This window comes from Artemia sp. Qi Xiang Cuo, chromosome 17 (genome assembly GCF_049724085.1).
Source record: "Artemia sp. Qi Xiang Cuo chromosome 17, ASM4972408v1, whole genome shotgun sequence".
In the NCBI taxonomy this organism is placed as follows: domain Eukaryota; kingdom Metazoa; phylum Arthropoda; class Branchiopoda; order Anostraca; family Artemiidae; genus Artemia; species Artemia sp. Qi Xiang Cuo.
The window spans coordinates 7,339,542-7,359,457 of record NC_142810.1 but is presented as its reverse complement, the minus strand read 5'-3'; the positions used below and the strand labels follow the sequence as shown (position 1 = coordinate 7,359,457).

The 19,916-nt window shown below is 33.9% G+C and overlaps 1 protein-coding gene across 1 annotated transcript in view; it reads left to right on the top strand.

The window, feature by feature from the left end:
- Window positions 1-19,916, top strand: part of Usp7 (Ubiquitin-specific protease 7) — a 101,227-nt gene that overhangs the window by 68,383 nt on the left and 12,928 nt on the right. Inside the window, 4 exon segments of the mRNA XM_089103777.1 lie at window positions 1,918-2,139; window positions 9,976-10,264; window positions 16,779-17,001; window positions 18,225-18,395. Of these exon segments, the coding sequence (XP_088959903.1) occupies window positions 1,918-2,139; window positions 9,976-10,264; window positions 16,779-17,001; window positions 18,225-18,395 (905 nt within the window).

Sequence of the window (19,916 nt, the reverse complement as noted above, 5' to 3'; positions counted from 1 at the left end):
TGGAATTTTCTAAGATAAGTCCAATGTAAGTCTATTCACAAACACTCAGCCAAACATATATATGTTTAAGATTTATCTATTAATACTCAATTCTGAAAACAAATATGTCTAGCTTAAAATTAATGTAGAAATATATAGTTAGGCCTGTACGCCGTTTTTTTTTCTGGTAGAGGGTTGCCAATCTCGATAGAGGTTGGCAACCAAACACTACCTCGGAAGAGGTAGTGGGTCCAAACCCAGTCAAACTGCCCTCCTTTAGAGAGGTGTTTGAGTATGTGAACCGTGAAACCGGTGAAACCGTTTTGACTATGGCTCTAAGTTTGACGGTTCACCATTGAAAGACTGACAAACTGGTAGAAGTCACGCCCCTTTTTATGATACGATTTGACGAGGATTGTCTGTTGAATTAAATTCAATTGTTTGTACGCCTGAGATAAAAATAGATCTGGACAGTTTGTCGAAAAGGGCAGAAAAATCTGGGCCTAAAAATAACTTTTTTGGAATTTTAAGCGCTCCCCCCTCCAAGAAAAACGCTTGTCCTTCCCATTAGCAGTTGATTTGCAACTAAGTTTTAACATTTATAGGTACTCACGCATACAAATGAAGCTTTGTAAGAGGGTTTTTCTTACAGGGGGTAGGGGTCTTGGTGACCCAAAAATACCTGCGGGTTGTCACAATTGAGAATCGAACATTAATAAAAAAAACAAGGAGAGAGAAAATCTCGAAAATAAAGAACAAAAGAAAGGGGACTATGCCAGTAGAAGGAAAAGTCAAACTAAAAGACGGATATTTTGCCTGTATAAAACAAGGCGTCTTCAGCTCTAAATCTAGAAGAAACTCAATAGTTCCTTACTATTTCTATAGTATAGAAATACTCTATTCTATACTACACTCTATACTATATCATGCTATACTATTCTATACTATATTCTATATGTATATATATATATATATATATATATATATATATATATATATATATATATATATATATATATATATATATATATATATATATATATATATATATATATATATATGCTATTCTGTGCTCTATATTCTATAGAAATGCTTTATGGTGATCAATCACAGGAGTATTAATTATATATATATATATAGATAATGTTTTTATTGTTTTTAGTTTTAGATTTTATTTGTTTTTATTTTAGGTTTTTATATTATTTTAGATTTTAGACACCTTATTTTATACAGACAAAATATTCGCGTTGTTTAGTTTGTCTTTTCATTCTACTGGCGTAGTCTTGTAACTTTTGTTCCTCATTTTGAGATTTTCTTTCTTCTTGTTCTGTCATGGCTTGTCAGTTGGGTCTTTTATTCGATCAGTCTTGGTGACCATCAGTTTGGTGAGCTTTTTAAGGGCTCATTTAAAAACTAATTTTCCCATTTAATCTCTTTATAAATTCAACTTTATGACACCATCGAAGTGCCATGTGAAGCCCAAAAAATTAACTTCGAGTTTCTTTCCAGTTTTCTCATCAAAAATACCAAATAAGGGCTTTTCCAATAAATATAATCCAAAAATTGTATTTTCCAAATTTAGGCTGGGACAAGAACCTAGGGGACACTGGCGCAGTCCTCCCCTGTATTGCCAACACTGGATTTAGCACCTACGCAACATCAAAGAGAGATGTTCATAGTCACAATTCAAAATTGTTGATCACTTAAGCGTATTTTATCTACCTGGTCACCCAAATGTAGTTGATTGGAACGAGGGGCCGTCAGCTTTTCGCCACTTGTTTACATTTTGGAGTGATATGTGTACTGCACAGTTCCACCTCGCCTGGCACAATCCCCGAAACGCTTGGCACGCGCCACATGGTGTACGTCATTTATTTGGACCCCCCCCCTCGGATTGTAAAATGTTTCCATTTATTGATTCTATATCATTTTTTTAAGTTGGTGGAGCGGTTAAATGAGGAACGAAAGCAAGATGCGGCACGAAGGAAAGAAAGGAACGAAGCTCATTTGTATATGAGTGTCAATGTTATATTCGAAGATGAATTTAATGGCTATCAAGGATTTGATTTGTATGATGGGGAGCGACTCAATCCCAGAATGTTCCGAGTTTTGAAAACTCAAACTGTGGAGCAAACTATCAAAATTATTGCAGATACTCTGGTAAGTACCAAATACCATTTTATCTCTTTAGTAATGAACCCTCTAGGCAGTCATGCCTTTCCAAAACTAACTAACAGGTATGTGTCCAATAAGAGTCATACTTACTCCCACCATTTACCCGTGCCCCAGCCATTTAAACATTTGCCTCTCAATTGCTTGGACTATCTGTCTTGGCTTTTCTCTGTCTACAATTAGCCATGTCTTGATGCAACCTACTGCAAAATACTTGATAACTAAAATTCAAAATCAACGGGGAGGGATAAGGGATGAGTTGATTGACACCTCATTTTGATGCATTCATGTTTTCTCCCATTCTTCCGATGACAAGGAACTTCATCATTGTCTGTAGTAATGCCACATTTGTTCTGTTTTGTTTCTATGGTTTTTCTTTATTTTTTCATCTAAACTTGATAATAAAAAAAAATATATGTCTATAATAAGGTACGCCTTTGACTGGAAACTTTGAAAGGGGAAAAGATAAAATATATAAGATTTCAGAAAAAAAAAACATCAAACATGCTAGATGCCTGCTGGCGTGTTGCTATATTTTATTTCTATGATATCTGGTATCTAATTCAGTAAAAAAAATCCATTGCCTGGGCAAACAGTTATAAAACATAACGTAACTCTTTTCTCTATATGATATTGCCAGATAAAAAAAAACAGATTCTACTGGAACAATTAAAAAATATACAAAAAAAATCCATACATCTGGTCCCACAACTAAATCAATACGCACACACACAAAAAAAAACTCAAATGAAAAACCGTTGCCCGCCATTTAAATTTAGCCGAAAATAAAATACAAGATATGCTGTGCACAAGGCATTGACACCACTCAGTGGCACAAACGCCACTCGGAATAAAAAGTCGAACCCGGTCCAGAGACGTCCATCCCATCATTGTGACTTTAGATCATTAAATATTTATCTCTCTATCTATATATATCATGTGTGCGAGATTTTGCGTAATTATGTATGTTAGTTTGATGGTATTATGTGCTTTATTATAATTTCGTTTTGTTTTATAATTTTGCATTGTTATTGTTATGTACTATATTTTGCAATGAGTGTTATAATCATGTGCTATTATTTTGTATGATTTTCCATTTTTTTGCCATGGCCCAAAGCGGCTTTTATTGTAATATCTATCTATCTATCATAATACTAATATGAAACTAAAAATAATTCATCTAGACGTTAAAAAACTAAAAAATAAGAAAATAATTAAAAAATAATTTGTCGAGGACTCGACAAATTAATTTTGTCCACCAAATAACCCCTTTCAGAAACTTTCTCACCAGTCCTTGAAAATCAGGGGAAGGTAGTCCCCATGGTCCTCCTCAGAATGATGTCTCAATAGTTAATCAATCAGTTTTTAATTGTCTTGTTATTGGCACCTTAATAATTCTTGCTCAGATTATATATATTTATATATTATAATATATAATTTAATTATAATTATATAATCTAATTATAGTCATATATAATTATAATTAAATTATTTTATAATTATAATAATTCCAAATAGGGATAGGTCCTTTTATTAGACAGTGAAACGAAAATATAAAACAAAGACTCTAAATATTTCGATGACACAGTCGGTCATCATCATCAGAAGAGTTATATAACATGATTATATAATTATATTAATCATATTGACCACTAAATAACCCTTTTCGAAAAATTTCTTACCACTCCTCGAAAACCAGCGGAAGGTGGTCCCTGTGGGCCTCCTCAGAATGATGTCTTAGTAGTTAAAGTCGTTCAATTTTGAAATGTCTTGTTAATTCTTGCTCAGAATGTATTTAGGGAAAGGGGACTTTTGTCCATGTTCTGTGCTATATTAGACACTGTCTGCTGGGTGTGAATATCTGGGTCAAAGCAATTAGTTGAGATGTGTTTTTACTCTGTTCAATGCAGTTCTAGATGCAGCTATAGTTAGTAATAGTTATAGGTTGAAATAATTCTAGAAACAGTATATTGATATATTTTATCAGATAAATTGATATGTTGAAAAGAATCTTGTACAGTGTGTTACAGAGAGAGAAAACCCTCGTCTATATTCTGTTAGCTACGGTTGTTCTCCAACAGCTGTAGTATAGACATAGTTAGATACTTGTCACGTTAAACGCTTTTTCGGTGATGGCGTGAATATTGCAGTTTTCCTGGGTCAGAACGATTTGTTGAAGAACGACAGCAGGCTTACGCCCATATGGTCAAATCCATTTTCCTAGTAGGGGTTGCTGTCACCGAATGAACCTGCTTTTTTTACCTAATTATTAGCCAAATTGGGTGTATCTTTTGACTTTTTTCATGGAGGATGTCCTCGGTTGCTCATTCAAGGATAGTGTGTCCCCCTCTTCTATGTGTAAGTATGAGCTAGATATGGTCGTGTTAAAAATATAGTAGGGGGGGTATTCTTTTCCTGAGTTGAATATTGCATCGAAAATTGTACTTTTATCTACTTTTGAGCACTTGCAACTTAGGTAGGCGTACTGATACTCTTATGCAGCTTCTAATACCAATAGCCATTCAGTGCAGTACCAGCCTACCTGATTTAAAACAGCTACGCACGTTTCTCCGCCCCACCCTGCTCAGCTTCAGTATTTACTCGCTCCCATGAAGCTCTTACATCCCTTTGATCTTTTTTTGTGATACCTTCCCTCCCAGTTCAATTTCTAACGAAAAGGACCTCGACACGCAGTTATGTAGGTCTCGGTGTAGTGAGTGCCAAATTAAAAAAAAAAACAAAGTTGGAAGGAAAATCGGAAAAAAACCTCTCCTTTGAAGATTTAATTATCTTTGGGAATCGACAGATTGCTAGCGGGAATATTTAGACGAAAAGGATTAGCAAATTTAGCTAATTAGTTTTGCTTATTTATTTTCACGATTGAATATGGCAACAAAAGAAAAAAAAGAAAATCGATGTTTCCAAATTTAAACAGACCTACGGGGGTCCAGGTGGGGGGGGGGATGTTTGATTTAGATTCCCTTGGTATTTTAAAGACTACTGCCAAGTGCGTGAAACTAATTCAAAAATTTAAATGTATTTATAAGTCATTTAGAGGTCCTGTCTGTAGCCTGGACACGGCCATCTCTGTGTTTAATGGATCCATTCCTTATGAATCCAAATTCAGCTAATTTTTAGCCAGATTGGTTATATCTTTTGGCTTTATGAATGCTCATTGAAGGACGGCAGTGTGCCTCCCTCCTGTAGGTGTAAGTATGACCTAGGTATGGCCCTGTTAAAAATCTAATAGGGGCGAGGGGTCTTCTTTACCAAACTTCAATATTGTATCAAATGTTGTACTCTTACCTATTTTTGAGCACTTGCAACTCGAAATGGTTGGCGGGCTGATACTCTTATGCTGCTGCTAGTAACACTAGCAATTCTGTGCAGTACCAGCCTACCTAATGTATAAAACAGCTACGCACGTTCCTTCTCCGCCCCACCCTGCACAGTTTAACTATTTACTCCCTCTCATGAAGCTCCTACTCCCGTTAGATCTTTTCTTGTGACACCTTCCCTCCTTTGAGGGCGACCTACTTTCTGTTTGGCCCCAGCTGGATTGTAAAGAGGTATATTCTTTGGGAACTTATCCTTCCTTTATCTGCAAAACCTGAACCAACCATCTTAAGGTTTATTTCATCTTAGCCGTAGACATTTTGCCATTAGCCATAGTCATATTTACGACTGTCCATTGTCCATTAGTCATTAGCCATTGTCCATTAGTCAAATAGCCATTGTCCATTAGCCATAGACAGTGGAATCAAATCCCATTTTTCGAACAGCTTTTTTGAGTAGCCATATTTACCACTGTCCATTGTCCATTAGCCAGTGTTCATTAGTAAAATAGCCATTGTCCATTAGCCATAGACATTTGGAATCGAATCCCATTTTTCGAACAGCTTTTTTTAGTAGCAGTAGCCCGTGTTTTTCCTTGCGATTGCATATTCTTATGATTGTAGATGGCAAAAAACGTTCAGACCCTTGGTTTAGCTTATGTGACTTTTACCCTTATTTAATTCTGTTTTGCCTATAATTTGGTAAATAAAAACCTTGAATCCCAATTTTTTAGCTTTCATTGAATTAGTTTTCGAAACTAATCGATCAGACTAAACTTTGCAGTGTAACTAAATTAAATTAGCTTGTAAGTTTCGTTGATGAATCAGTTTTCTTATAAACTGCCCAAATAAACTATGTAATTAAAGCTAAATTGATTTGGTTTTGAGAACAAAAATTGAGTGGTACATAGGCCAAGATCAAAGAATTTTTGTTTGAAGGGATTGACAAGGGATTGACAAAAGTGAGTAAGAGATCGTGAATGAATAGTTATTATAATGAATAGTTATAATATTAATATATTATCAATGAACAGACAAGGGATTGACAAAAGTGAGTAAGAAATCATGAATGAATAGTTATTGTAATTAATAGTTATAATACGAATATATTATCAATGAATAGTTAGTGAAAAAAAAAATTCTGGAAATTTTGCAAATTTGCAGTTGGCATGAAAAGAATTTCTATCAGCGGCTGTAAGAGAAATACATCATTTTAATTCACCTGACTAGGAAACTCATTAAAACTAAATGTATTTAAGTCAAGTTCATCAGAACCCTGTAATCGTTACTGTAATCGTAATCGTTAGTTGTAATGTTACTGTAATCGAAGGGATTGACAAAAGTGATTAAGAAATCAATTATCAATGAATAGTTAGTGAAAAAAACTTACACGTTATGTGTATCTTCAGTATGTAGCAAATTAAAATGGCTGTAGAGACGATGTTAAAAATCCACCTAGGATTAAAAGGACAATTACTGCCCTTGTAATATACCCCCAAGAACTGAAACGTCAATTCGACGCTTCATATACCCCCAAGAGCCAAAAGACGTCGATTCATACAACTTTTTTCAGCGAAGAAATTAGGTGGTATATATCAGGTAGGGGCACTCGGAAAATAAGAAAATACTTGGGGAGGGTTGGGGTGAGTCTGTTCATTTCAAGAGCTGTTTCTAGTATGATGGATGGTCCTTACTTACGCTTTGTGTTTGGAGTAGCTTCATTTTGTGACCCTTTTTCCCGAATTCCTGGATTTAAGAAAATAATAATTTGTTAGTAATGTGAGATCGAATGATTGATTCGTTTCAGCAATAAATCAAAAAATTATAGGACTATAAATATTCAAGTGGGAATGACAAAGGTTATTCAGAGGAGGAGACGGGGGGAGCAATAATTACATGTATACGTACATACATATACATACATATACGTATATTTATATATCCGCATACTTCCAAACTCTGGTGTGAAAAATATTTAGGCGGGTCACGACTTTGGTAAAAATTGTTTCCCCCTCCCGGTCCCCTTGAAATTTCTTAAAAACTTCCCGGTGATTGAAATTATAAATAAGATAAATCAGTTAATTCCAAGCTTTTAGAGAAATAGATATCCGTTTGATAGCTGTGAAGTAAGTCTCGGATTCTTAACTGCCTCCCATTAAAGCTACGCATTGCCTACTCAGAAAAATTGCAACAATAATTTTTATACCAGAAAACGAGCTTCATTCGATGATTAATATTCCTAGCAAGATAATTGTTCGTTTTCCGTTGTGAAAAAACGATCTAGATAGGTTGTCCGGTTATTGCATATATATATATATATATATATATATATATATATATATATATATATATATATATATATATATATATATATATATATATATATAGGTGGCTAGGGCACTTTGTGCGGGTTTGTGCGGATGAAAGATGACAGATTGCCAAAGATTGTTCTTTTTGGCCAACCGTCTAGGGCTAAACGGAAAGCAAGTCGTCCTCGTCTGGGGTGGGAGGACGTCATAAAGAAAGATTTAAAGGAAATAGGAACTTCATGGGCGGGTGTAAAAAGGGAGGCTTTGAATATATTGAAATGGAGGAGGAATGTGCGTAGCTGTGTTGGCCTCAGGCGGCTTGGTGCTGCAGTGATAGGTAGATAGATAGATAGATATTTTATTTATGAAATATACATAACGCTATAAAATACACCTGCCAACATGCCTAGTAGCATAATTGAGCGAATTAAGAATTACAACAAATTATTAAAGACCGTTAGCAATTTAAATGAAAAAAAAAAAAAAACAAGCCTCTTGGACAATTGCCCAGATACAAACAAGTTAAGTAAAACCAAAGTCAACTTTCAGAGATAAACTTCCTCCCCAATCTGCAAAACTGCGGGTAATCAGCGCACTCTCCAATATCCAGGGGAATAGAATTCCACACCTTTGGGCCAATATGTCTCAAACTAAATTCTGCTCTAGTTGTTCGCCTAAACTTGTGTGAGAAATTGAACCTGAGTGATGTCGGATATGAATGACGCTACAAGTTAAGAGGGAAAATTCCAGTATCAATCTAGCTTTCATTGAGTGAACACTGGATATTAAATTTTGACTATTAACAAACCAGTGACAAGGGCGGGTTTAAAAAGGGAGGCTTTGAATAGATTGGGATGGAGGAGGAGCGTGTGTAGCTGTGTTGGCCTCAGGTGGCAAAGTGAGTTGTTAGTAGTAGTAGTAGAATATATATATATATATGACATTTGGAAATTGCATAAAAAACAGTATATAGCAATACTAATTTTATTGGTATAGAATTTTTTATTCAGAAGAAGCCAATTGCTAAATATTTGCCCAATAGTATAATAGTAACAGCAAATTAAGTCTTTTAAGGTTATATTCAGTTCGCAGAGGATTTTTCAAAGTTTTTTGAAATTCAGTACACAGAGTATGGATAACTTACAAGGGCAGAAACAGGCTTTGGTTCTAACAAGGAAAAACATGAATGCCATCTAGTATTTAGTGACACTGCATTTTTCAAGTTTTGTAATTGTTTCTCTATCAGGAACTGAGACGAGACATTATTTTTGTCGACGTCAAGGTTGCCTTCCGCCAACTGCTTGCTCCGTCTTTCTTCTCCTATCTGGTTTCTTTTATTTAGTCATTTACTTTATGTGTCATTTAGTCATTACAAAAAAAACACTTTTTTTTCTGTTTTTTACACCCGACTGTTACTACCTCATCTTTCAATTGGGATTGTATTATTTTGCTACTGTCTTGTATTGTCTTGAGTTGAGTAAATATGCCTATTCATTCATTTTGCTTATGAGTAGTTTTTTTGTTCACGTTTTTTTTTATTAAACTTTGCTTTACCATGCTATTACATTTAATTTTTCTCTGTCCCTACTGTATGTTGTAGAGGAAAGAACAAGCTTCGTACTTCTGTTAAACAATCATTGAATCGATTGCTGTTAACTTCCAAATTAAACGAGATGAAAATGTAGAAAACGGGTATAATATTTAAATTAAAACAATGTAAAATAACAAAAAAGTCGGAGTATTTCTGCCTTACGTCCGAAAGCCCTCATCAACGAAAAAAAACCTAACTAAATTAAACATAGAATATAAAGAAAGGAAAAAAACACAAAAATAAAAAAACTCACACATTAATAGTGTCAAATATGATAATGTTCACCATAATCGTGAGTTTGGTGAAACAGGAAAGGCTGTTTGATTTGATACAATGACCCTCCGTGGCCCAACTCCCCCTCCCCCTAAAAATGATTAATAATATTGTATTCCGAACCCTATGGGAGCTGACCCTTGGCCCTCCATGGCTAGACCCTCCCCCTCCCCCTCCGAAAAAAATTATTAGCGATATGTTATTCCAAAATTAATGGGAGCTGACCCCTGTATGATTGAAAGGCAAGAAAATTGTAAGTGTGGTCAGGCAGGAAAAGGTTTTGTGGCCTAAGAAATTATTTACTATTTATTTCCAGAATTATCCACCGGATCAAATCCGATTGTGGCCGATTCAATTACGGAACAATAACACCGTTCGTCCTCGAGCCCTGAATCAAGAAGAATATTCCAAGATGGTGTCCGAAGTGTGTGACCAAGGGAGCACGTGGTATGTGCTCTGTGAAATGGCCCCTCCAGATTCAAAGACTGGACTCCAGTCTTTCAGTCCTCAGACGGATGTCCTCCTGTTTTTAAAGTATTATGATCCAAGGATACGGAAGCTCCACTACGCTGGACATATCTATGTTCCCCTCACAGCTAATTTACGTAAGTAATCTTTTCCTCGGATCTTCATGGATTTCTGAGTTGCTATTCTTACATTCCTCTGTTTCTACATTTTGGTCTGAATCTCCTTCCTCCAGGAAAAAATCTGGTTCTCTCGCAGAATGGATTGCTGTATTGAAAATCCCTCTAAATTAAAGTAAACATTTTCATTGAGAAATAAAAATATCAAATCTAATAAAATTATGCTTAGCAATTTTTGGCGTGTTATGTTTCTCCTCTCCTGTAGCTTTAATATATGACGAAAGACAATAATTTTGCTATTATTTTATAGCTCGGGTTCAGCTGTATCCATCTACCGAATTTAATTTTTGAAACTCGGTTTATATGTTTATTTATATTCAAAATACGTTGAATATGGGTTGAAAATCGGTAAATTTGGAGACATTTTCAGTACTGAGCCGTGAATTAGGTGAGCATACCACTTGATGCCTTTTTTTTTAAAGGCCTTAAAACGCTTATGCCAACTGTGCCTCACTCAGACCATCAACTGTCTTGGCTTTTTCTCCAATTATCCATAGATTGATGGCTAATTGATTTTAATTCCAATGGTGACAACTTGATTTTAATGTCGAAGACCGTGACCGAGTTCGTTGATCTTTAAACTAAAATCAAGTTGCCATCAATCCATGGCTAGTTGGAGAAAAAGCCAAGGCAGTTGGGAGTCTGAGTGAGAGACACAGCTCTTTCCAAATATAATAGTCATTATACTCGTAAATTGAATTTTAAGCCCCATATTCCTTTTTCTGTTATTCTTGGTTTTAGAAAAGAGTTAAAATATGGGCTAAAAACTTACTATTTGGTTATAATCCTCTTTTGTGAAAGATATCTAAGCGATAGATCTCAACCATTAAAAAAAAGTCTTAAATAATAGATAAAATACACCAGTTTTCTGGCGTTCTATACCATTTCCAGTATTCTTGTTTATTACGGTGTTACAATATTTTCCCTTTTTTTCTCGGGTATTTATTTTCAAATTTTTTCCCAGCCGAACACTACTGCTGAACTCACACAAGCTGTTCCATTTGTACGTTACTCAGCAAATTTCTCGCAAAGTTTCTCCAAGAAAATTGTCGACAAAAATGCACAAATAGAGAATTGATCAGGCCCAGTCATGATTGGTAAAAGTAATAAAAATACAACAAATAACCAAAACAAATTAAAAAGAACTCATATTACAGTTTATCACAACCCCATATCACAGAGACCATCAACCCCTTCTTGATCATATCGAAATCAAGATTATAAATCTTGAAGAAAAGATTATAAATCAACTTTGTTAAATTGAAAAAAAGTATTTTCCTGTTCAAGACATTGATTCATCATGATCAACTTGGAGACAATTAATAGATCTTTTAAAAATTGTCTTGTTTACTTAAGCTGTTGGCGTTCCTATTTAAATATGTGTACCGGAAACCGTACCGTAAACCATTCATATTTAAGGATCCATAATCGGCTTAAAATTGAATTTCCGGCTAAAATGACTATTATTTTCAGAAATAGCTTTAAAAAAAGCCTTAAGCTGTATATTCTCCAAGTTCATAGCTCACATATTGAAATGATTTCTTATTTTTCTGAGAATCTTAGAAAAAGACTGATTTCCCCATTTTATAAGCAAGTTTAGATCCTTCTCCAGTAAATAAAATAAAAGTTCAAAATAGGGAGAAAATCCTTTTTAATAGACAGTGTATAATAAATTTCACAAAAAATACCAGATATTTCGGTCAGATATACAGTGACGGTCTACATATACTACTGATGACGGTCACTGTATATGTGACCGAAATATCTGGTATTTTTTGTGAAATTTATTATACACTGTCTATTAAAAAGGACTTTATCCCTATTTTGAACTTTTATTTTATCATCATGGAAAGGCAGTGTGGTCTCCGAAATTAACTTCTCCAGTATAAAGTACAAATTTACCATAAAATCTTAGAAAAAGAACAAATTTGCCTGAAAATCATAGAAAAAGGATAACTTTCCCATATTTTAAGCAAGTTTAGATCCTTCTCCAAAAAAACTACAAATTTACCTGACACTCTTAGAAAAAGGATATTTTTTTCTCTTTTTTTAACAATTTTAGATCCTTGTCAATGAAAAGGTACAAATTTACCTGAGAATCTTAGAAAAAGTACAAATTTGCCTGAAAATCTTAGAAAAAGGATAACTTTCCCATATTTTAAGCAAGTTTAGATCCTTCTGCAATAAAAAGTACAAGTAATATTACGCTTCTGGCTGGGTGAATGGATAGACCTGGGACTAATGAACCCTTCTGGATACGGCCTTGTCCAGGAACCTTACATAATAACGCATTCATACGGGATTTAGTTTAAGTAAGGGATAAAAATAAGGACCAGGGTAAATTCTTTTTCAACTCATCCTGATAATCAAAATGTGCATCTTCTTTTTTTCAGATTCCAAATATATATAAATATATATAATATATATATATAACATATATAATATATAAATATATATAATATATAAATATATATATATAAATAAATATATATATAAATAATATAAATAAATATATATATAATATATAAATATATATAATATAATATAAATATATATATATATATATAAATATATATGACCTGCCATTTGAATTTTTCGATTTGTTGCTTGTAATTTGTTGCTTGTAAGATGCCCCTTTAAGGAGGCATCTTAGCTTTTCTTTACAGTACTATACTTAATATGGTACTCTTTCATTATATGGGCCTTTCTTAAAAGTCAAGTTTGGTTAATGCTAATGAAATAAAATAAAATAGGATGAATATATATTAGTTTAGAAACAAATTTGGGCTATATATTTGCAATAAGGGGGAGGGGGAGTAAAGCATAGCGTATATTAAATACGTAACCTAACCTAACCTAGGTACCTTTTCCCCTTCCTAAACCCCAAAAAACAACAGTTTAAATATCAAATACGCAATAAAACCACGCTATCATTGTATTACTCTATAGCGGTTAACCCGTCAAAAATGGGTTTTTCGTGACTGGTTTCCTTGTAAAGGCCAATATAATGCAAAAGCACCCTTAATATTTATGCTCACTTATTAATAATTCAGTAGAAACATTTTCTTGTTATCATGGACTTGAAACGCTTAGTCTGAAGGCTATAAGCGTTTAATTCTCTTATGAGATTTAAAATCAATTTTTGTCATAGAGTAGTATGACTTTACCAGTTTAATTTACAAAAAACGAACCTTCAGTTTGTCTCGTTGAGACTAAAAAAAAAGTTTTTTGTCCTAAAACTATAGTATTGTACAATGTTCTGTGGAATTTTTTTACGGTTATTGCTTTATACGTTATCATTTTCCTAATTTTTTAGAAATGTTATTCGTTGTAAGAGTAATGTATTATCTGTGATTGAATATGATTATTAATATTTATTTTACTTTTTGTTACCTATTAAACTTTTACTTGGTATTACAATGTTTCTGGTGCCAGTGAAAGCTGATGCCCTATCAGTCTTGGCAAATAGTGTCCACATAGTCCGCATAGCATATGTGCTAATCATCTGATACCTGTCTTTGGTAGGGGGTGCAAAGTTTGGCTGGGGGCAAATCACCCGACGCTTCCTGAGTCTTTCTCCCAGATTTCTTGATGGGGGCCTCATCAATTATTAATTCAGCTTAACTTATAAAACTTTTAAACCTCTCTTGAAGTAGTTCGAAAGTGGTTTTTCTGGAATGGTTCTTCCGGAACCTTATTCCACCTGGCAACTTATAAAATTTTCTCATAGATGCTAAAAAAGAAGCTTTCCTGTGAATGTAGTCAGTATAAGTGAGGCTACGGCGAGTTACTCTTCATGTCTTGCTTATTTTTATTTTTTTTTACGTTTTTAAGGTTTTTGTATTTTTGAGATTTAAATTTTTAATCTTAATTAACACTGATTTTAATTAACCTTTTTTGCATTAATTGTGTTTTGATGTTTGTGTTTTGTAGTTTTATTTTTAATCCATCGATACAACGAATTGACTTGGCGAAGTTCAAAGGCTCGCTGATGGCATTTCGGGGCTTATCATAATAAGATACTAATTGATGCCACGTTTTATGTAGTATTACTGAAATTCTCAGAGAATCAAAAATTTAAAAAATGTATTGAATTACCAAGGACATACAAAATAAAAAGTTTATTTTCCCCTGGACCCATCATAGGTCTATCTGAAAACCGCGGTTTTCTACGAATTTTCTTTTGATTGTTTGAAAATTATGAAGTTTTTAGCGTATCACCAAGTTTCGTCTGTTTTGTCACGTTGAATCGTGAAAATAAATTAGCAAGCTAATTAGTTTAATTTGCCAACGCTTTTGACTCGTAAAATTTCAAACATTGATAATCTATTAATTCCTAAACAAACTCTTCAAGGGAAAGCTACATTTGTTTGTTGTCGTGTTTTTAGCTGATTTTTTGGCGATTTTTAGCTGATTTTTTATTGATTTAAATTAATAATATATTGATTCCTAAAAACAATCTTCAAAGAAAAGCTACATCTGTTTGTTATTATGTGTTTTTATTGCTGTTTTTTTGCTGCTAATTTTTTGCTGTTTTTTTACCCAAGTTGTTTTCTTTTTAAATTTACCAACCGCCATTAACAAAAACTGCATTACTGAATTAGAAGTTTTTTTAAAGATATTTCTGATTGTGTTAATTTCCATTTAACCAGTTCAATCAGATCTAGTTTTCACTATTTTTGGTACTTTAAGTTTTTGGTAAAGAATATTTGTCCATGAGCAACACCGTTTTAAAAATTGACAGATATAATAACATAACAAAGTTACAAAAATTCGCATGGTTCTAAACCATAAAAAGCGTCAGGTAATAAAAGACCGTACCCAGGGAGGTGGGCTAGGGCGTTTGAGTCGCCCCTCGAAAAATTGGTTCGACTCATAACAATGTAACAAAAAGTCATATAAATAATTTTTTTATTCCTTTTTTAAAGTATTTTTATCCCCCCCCCCCAAAAAAAAAGAAAACAAATCTTGGATATGGTTCTGGAATATCTAATACAGAGATTAAACTAAAAAAAAATATTATAGTTTCAAGTTATTCCAAAATCATTCCAGGAGGCGTAAATGCATGCATATGGCACAAAGTATAGTATAGTGAACTTCATGAGCCCTTAGAGATCCACAGAAAGTCTGAGTTTTTAAGGATTAATTGAGCAAAAACTAACATCTTGAGTGTGGTGACACATTTCGCTGCTCATTGTTTCTTATGGCCCACTTCTTATGATAACGATCATTAAGGGGATTTGATGCCGTAAGATCATTTTGCGTGTCTCAGCGTCAGCTGATCGTCTAAAAGACAAAGGGAACATTAGCGAATTCTCCAAGGGGACTAGCCATCAACGAGTCTGTGGTTTGCTTATGGAATTTGATTAAAAAGATAATGAAAATTTATGTCCCCCGTGCCATCAAGGTTTGCAATCGAAGTGTGTAACACCACAGGAAACTCCCAAATCGCTCAAATGGTATTTCCTCTGGGCTGATCGTAAGCGTTTTCCTATCAGGTGGGCTAGAAAATTTTAATGACGTTCTTAGGGACTTCCCTGAAATTTAAGAAGAATATAATAAAAAAAAAATGAAATTCACCCTTTCTGATGATTTAAGCTTCATTAAAACTGAATATCTCTATCTCCGGCGCAAAACGGGAAAAATTAAATGGTGTTTCTAATGTTTTTGGAAAAGCAGGCATCGGTTTTTATTTTTCTGTCTTTCTGGATCCAAGCCCTACAATCTGGCAAAACTGCCCAATTAATTCTGAATAATTTGGCCTCACAAACTAAAAATGTTTACAATGGACGAGATGTGATTTTCTAAGGTATTGAATCCTCTATAGTCACATAAAGACTTTTGTCTTTAACCAATAATAATCCTTTCCTAGGGTTCAGAAAAGTATTTCATGTACGTGCTTCTAAGTACCGTTTTAAGAGCTCATATTTGTGGTACGGAAATTCTATTCAATAAATTTCTTGTGGTAAGAAATATAACATGAATATTTGATAAATAAACAAAAACATTTTTTTTTTTTTCAAAAAGGATTTTTGTTTTTTGGAAGGAGGGGAGATGCCAAAAGGATTTTGTTCGGAGGAAAAGGGTTTTCCTGCATGATTTAGACCAAATTACGGATCGAAAAAACATTTTTTGTTTTTGAAGAGAAAAAACACAGTTTTTTCCCCTTCATTTTTAAGACCAGTTAGGAGTGGGATGAATATTTGTGGGTGAGGGGATCAAACCCGGTAATCCACTCCCAACCCCCTAGATACGCCACTGATGTACGATACCAAAGTGTACTTTAATTAACCACAGTAATGTTACAGTCGGAATTTCTAAGTAACCGGACTATTTCTAAGAAATTTCTAAGGAACCAACTTCAACTACGTGTCTGAAGACAGCTTTCAGTGTGTGGTTCCCACTATACGGAAATACAAAATGACTTCCCTTATTTTTATTTCCTTATATTCTCTTATTTTATTTCATTTTGTAGAGTCAGTTGTACCAGTGCTGAATGAGCGAGTAGACTTGCCATACGATACTGAGTTAATATTATTTGAAGAGATTCGGCCATCATTAGTGGAGCGAATAGATGATCTCCAAGGTCCAATTGAGAGTGTCCTTGAAGAGCTGATGGATGGAGACATTATTGTCTATCAGAAAAAAGACGCAGATGATATGCAAATGGAATTGGGGATTGCTAGGGACTATTACAGGTTAGTCGTTTCTATTATGCGCAAAATGTGTATTTATTTCGGTAAGATATAGTGGTTCAATTGAAATGCGTGAGGGTACGTGGGGCTTTAGCCTCTTGCCCTAGAAGACCCACATTCTATAAAAGGTACAGTATTTGTAGTATTCGGATTAGAAATGACGTTATTTGGTAGAAAGCTCAAACTAGCTCTCCCATCTCCCAATCTCCCACGGGGAAGTTGTTGCAGACTTGTGCCTCATATTTATAAACGCGAGTATAGGTACTCCTGGGTCCATTTTAAGTGCGGTACCCTATGAAGGGTACAGATTATTTAGAGATGGGTACGCTTTCATGGGTACACTTGGCTCTATTTTGAGATGTGCTGTCCTATGTAGTTCGGCACAGGCACGTGTAAATTTGTAAGGGAAGGAATCCAGGTTATAACTACATTTTTTCCGTCTATTTTTTCAATGGATTCTCGGTGTCTGTTTTTAGGACTTTTCTTGCCCTTTTCTTCTTCTTCTGGCAATTCGCTCTTTCCAAGCCTTCTAGTTGGCTCGCTGCATGAGGACTGAATGTTTGTTTCAGCTTTATATACTTTAATTTAATATTAGTAATGAATTATGCAAGAAGCATTAATGGACAAATTAGGCTAACATTTTCTTGGGCTTGGGCTTAACATTTCTCTCCCTCTCTCTCTCTCTATACTCTCTCTCTCTCTCTCTGCTGGATGATGCTCTCTTTCTTTCTCTCTTTCTCTCTAGCTCTTTACGTATTGTTTTGCAGTGCGTAAGAAAATATTGTAAATGTATCAGAAATGAAATTTATTTAAATAGATTCGCAGTAAAAAAGAGACGTGTGTGTTTTTAGGGCATGCAAAAGATACAACAAATGTAAATTTATGCTTAAGGTCCATGCCATTACGTCAAATCGTCCAAAGTCGTCAAACCGACACAAAACAAGACAATTGTGTTAATGCAGTAGACAAATAGGGAGAAACAGAAAAATATGGAGACAAATAGACAAATAGGGAGAAACAGAAAAATAAAGAGAGATTAAAGTATGTAGAAAGGAGTTCCAGGTATCTAGGTCCTGCACCGACCTCTTTTCTTCCTATGTCCTTGGTTGCGTAGAGGTGTTAAGCTTTCCTTTTGTCATTTCATTTTGTTTGATTGTATATAAATTTGATTACATATAATTGTATATAATATTTATTGTATTTTGAAGTATAAATCTTATTTTCAGGGACTTGTTTCTGAGAGTGGATGTTACCTTTAGCGATAAGAGTAATCCGAATGACCCTGGCTTTACCTTAGAGTTGTCACAGAAGATGAACTACGATAGCCTAGCCAGAGCTGTTGCTGAATACCTCGGTGTTGATCCCTATCACTTACAGTTTTTCAAAAGTCAGCCCAAGTAAGTCTCAGTCAGTGCCTCCTCCTATCCCTGGGTCCTTTATTCCGAGTTTCGAACAGAAAAAGGGTTCACTGCAATCTCCCCTAAAAATTAATGGTTTTCATTTAATGCCAATGCTCTTTACAATAAATGCTCATTTACAATATTCAATTAATAATTTTAAGAACGTTATCTATAAGTTATAGTTACACGTCTGTAGAAGTGAACAAACCTTTGCTAGAACACAAGCTAAATGAAATTTGTAAATAGAAACATAGATAATTTATTTATAAAACCAATAATTATTATAATAAAAATGTTTGAAATCAGTTTATTTCCCCTATTGAGCTCTGAACATTAAATTTTAGAATTACTGTCAGTCAGTTTATAAAATTGGTTGCTTAGCTTTTAAGCTAAAAAATGACAGTTAAATCTTATAAACCCATATCGCTTCAATTTTGACAGTATGTATTCTCATAGTTCTAGTGGTAAATATGTTTAAATTTTAGAACTGCTTTCAGTCAGTTTATAAAATTGGTTGCTTAGCTTTTAAGGTAAAAGATCACAGTTAAATCTTATAAAACCATATAGCTTCAATTTTGACAGTATGTATTCTCATAGTTCTAGTGGTAAATATGTTTAAATTTTAGAACTGCTTTCAGTCAGTTTATAAAATTGGTTGCTTAGCTTTTAAAGTAAAAGATGACAGTTAAATCTTAAAAACCCATATCACTTCAATTTTGACACTATGTATTCTCATAGTTCTAGTGGTAAATATGTTTAAATTTTCATAAACCAAAAAGAATTCAGTTCCTTTCTAACAGACTTCAGTTAATTCCTAACAACTTTTAAGGTAAAATATCACAGTTAAATCTTAAAAACCCATATCGCTTCAATTTTGACAGTATGTATTCTCATAGTTCTATTGGTAAATATGTATAAATTTTCATAAACCAAAAAGAATTCAGTTCCTTCCTAACAGACTGTTGTTTCTTTGTTTTTAAATTTACGAACAAACAAGAACTTAGTGTTATAACACCCTTTTCTTTGATTTTGTGCCATGTAGGGTCGTAGTTTTAAATTGTCATTTTCTGAATGAATTTTTCTTTTTTCTTTTCTCGGTACTTCCCCTATTTGTCATTCTTTCGTTTAAACTTATCGGGTGCAACTCATTTATCACAAGATATATTTTGAGTCACATTCTTTCTTTCCGTCCATTGTCTTTCTAGCCTTTATATGCATCCATGTTGTCCTTACTCTCTTCCCACCTACTTCTGCATTTGCTACTCTCTTTCATTCCTTAACTCTTACTTTCTCTGTCCACTTTGCGCTCACTTCCTTGCATTTTCTCATGGTTAATTAGTTTCATTTGGCTTTTTCTAATAAATCCATGTTTCTTGTCGCAGCCCAAAGACTGTGGGTAATCTATGAGAGTGTCGAAATGATTATGAGAGTTCCTAGTGTCGAAAAAATATCATTAACATCTAGCGTTTGGTGACACTTGCCTTTTTTTGTAATAATAAGAATAGTTAGTTTAGTTAG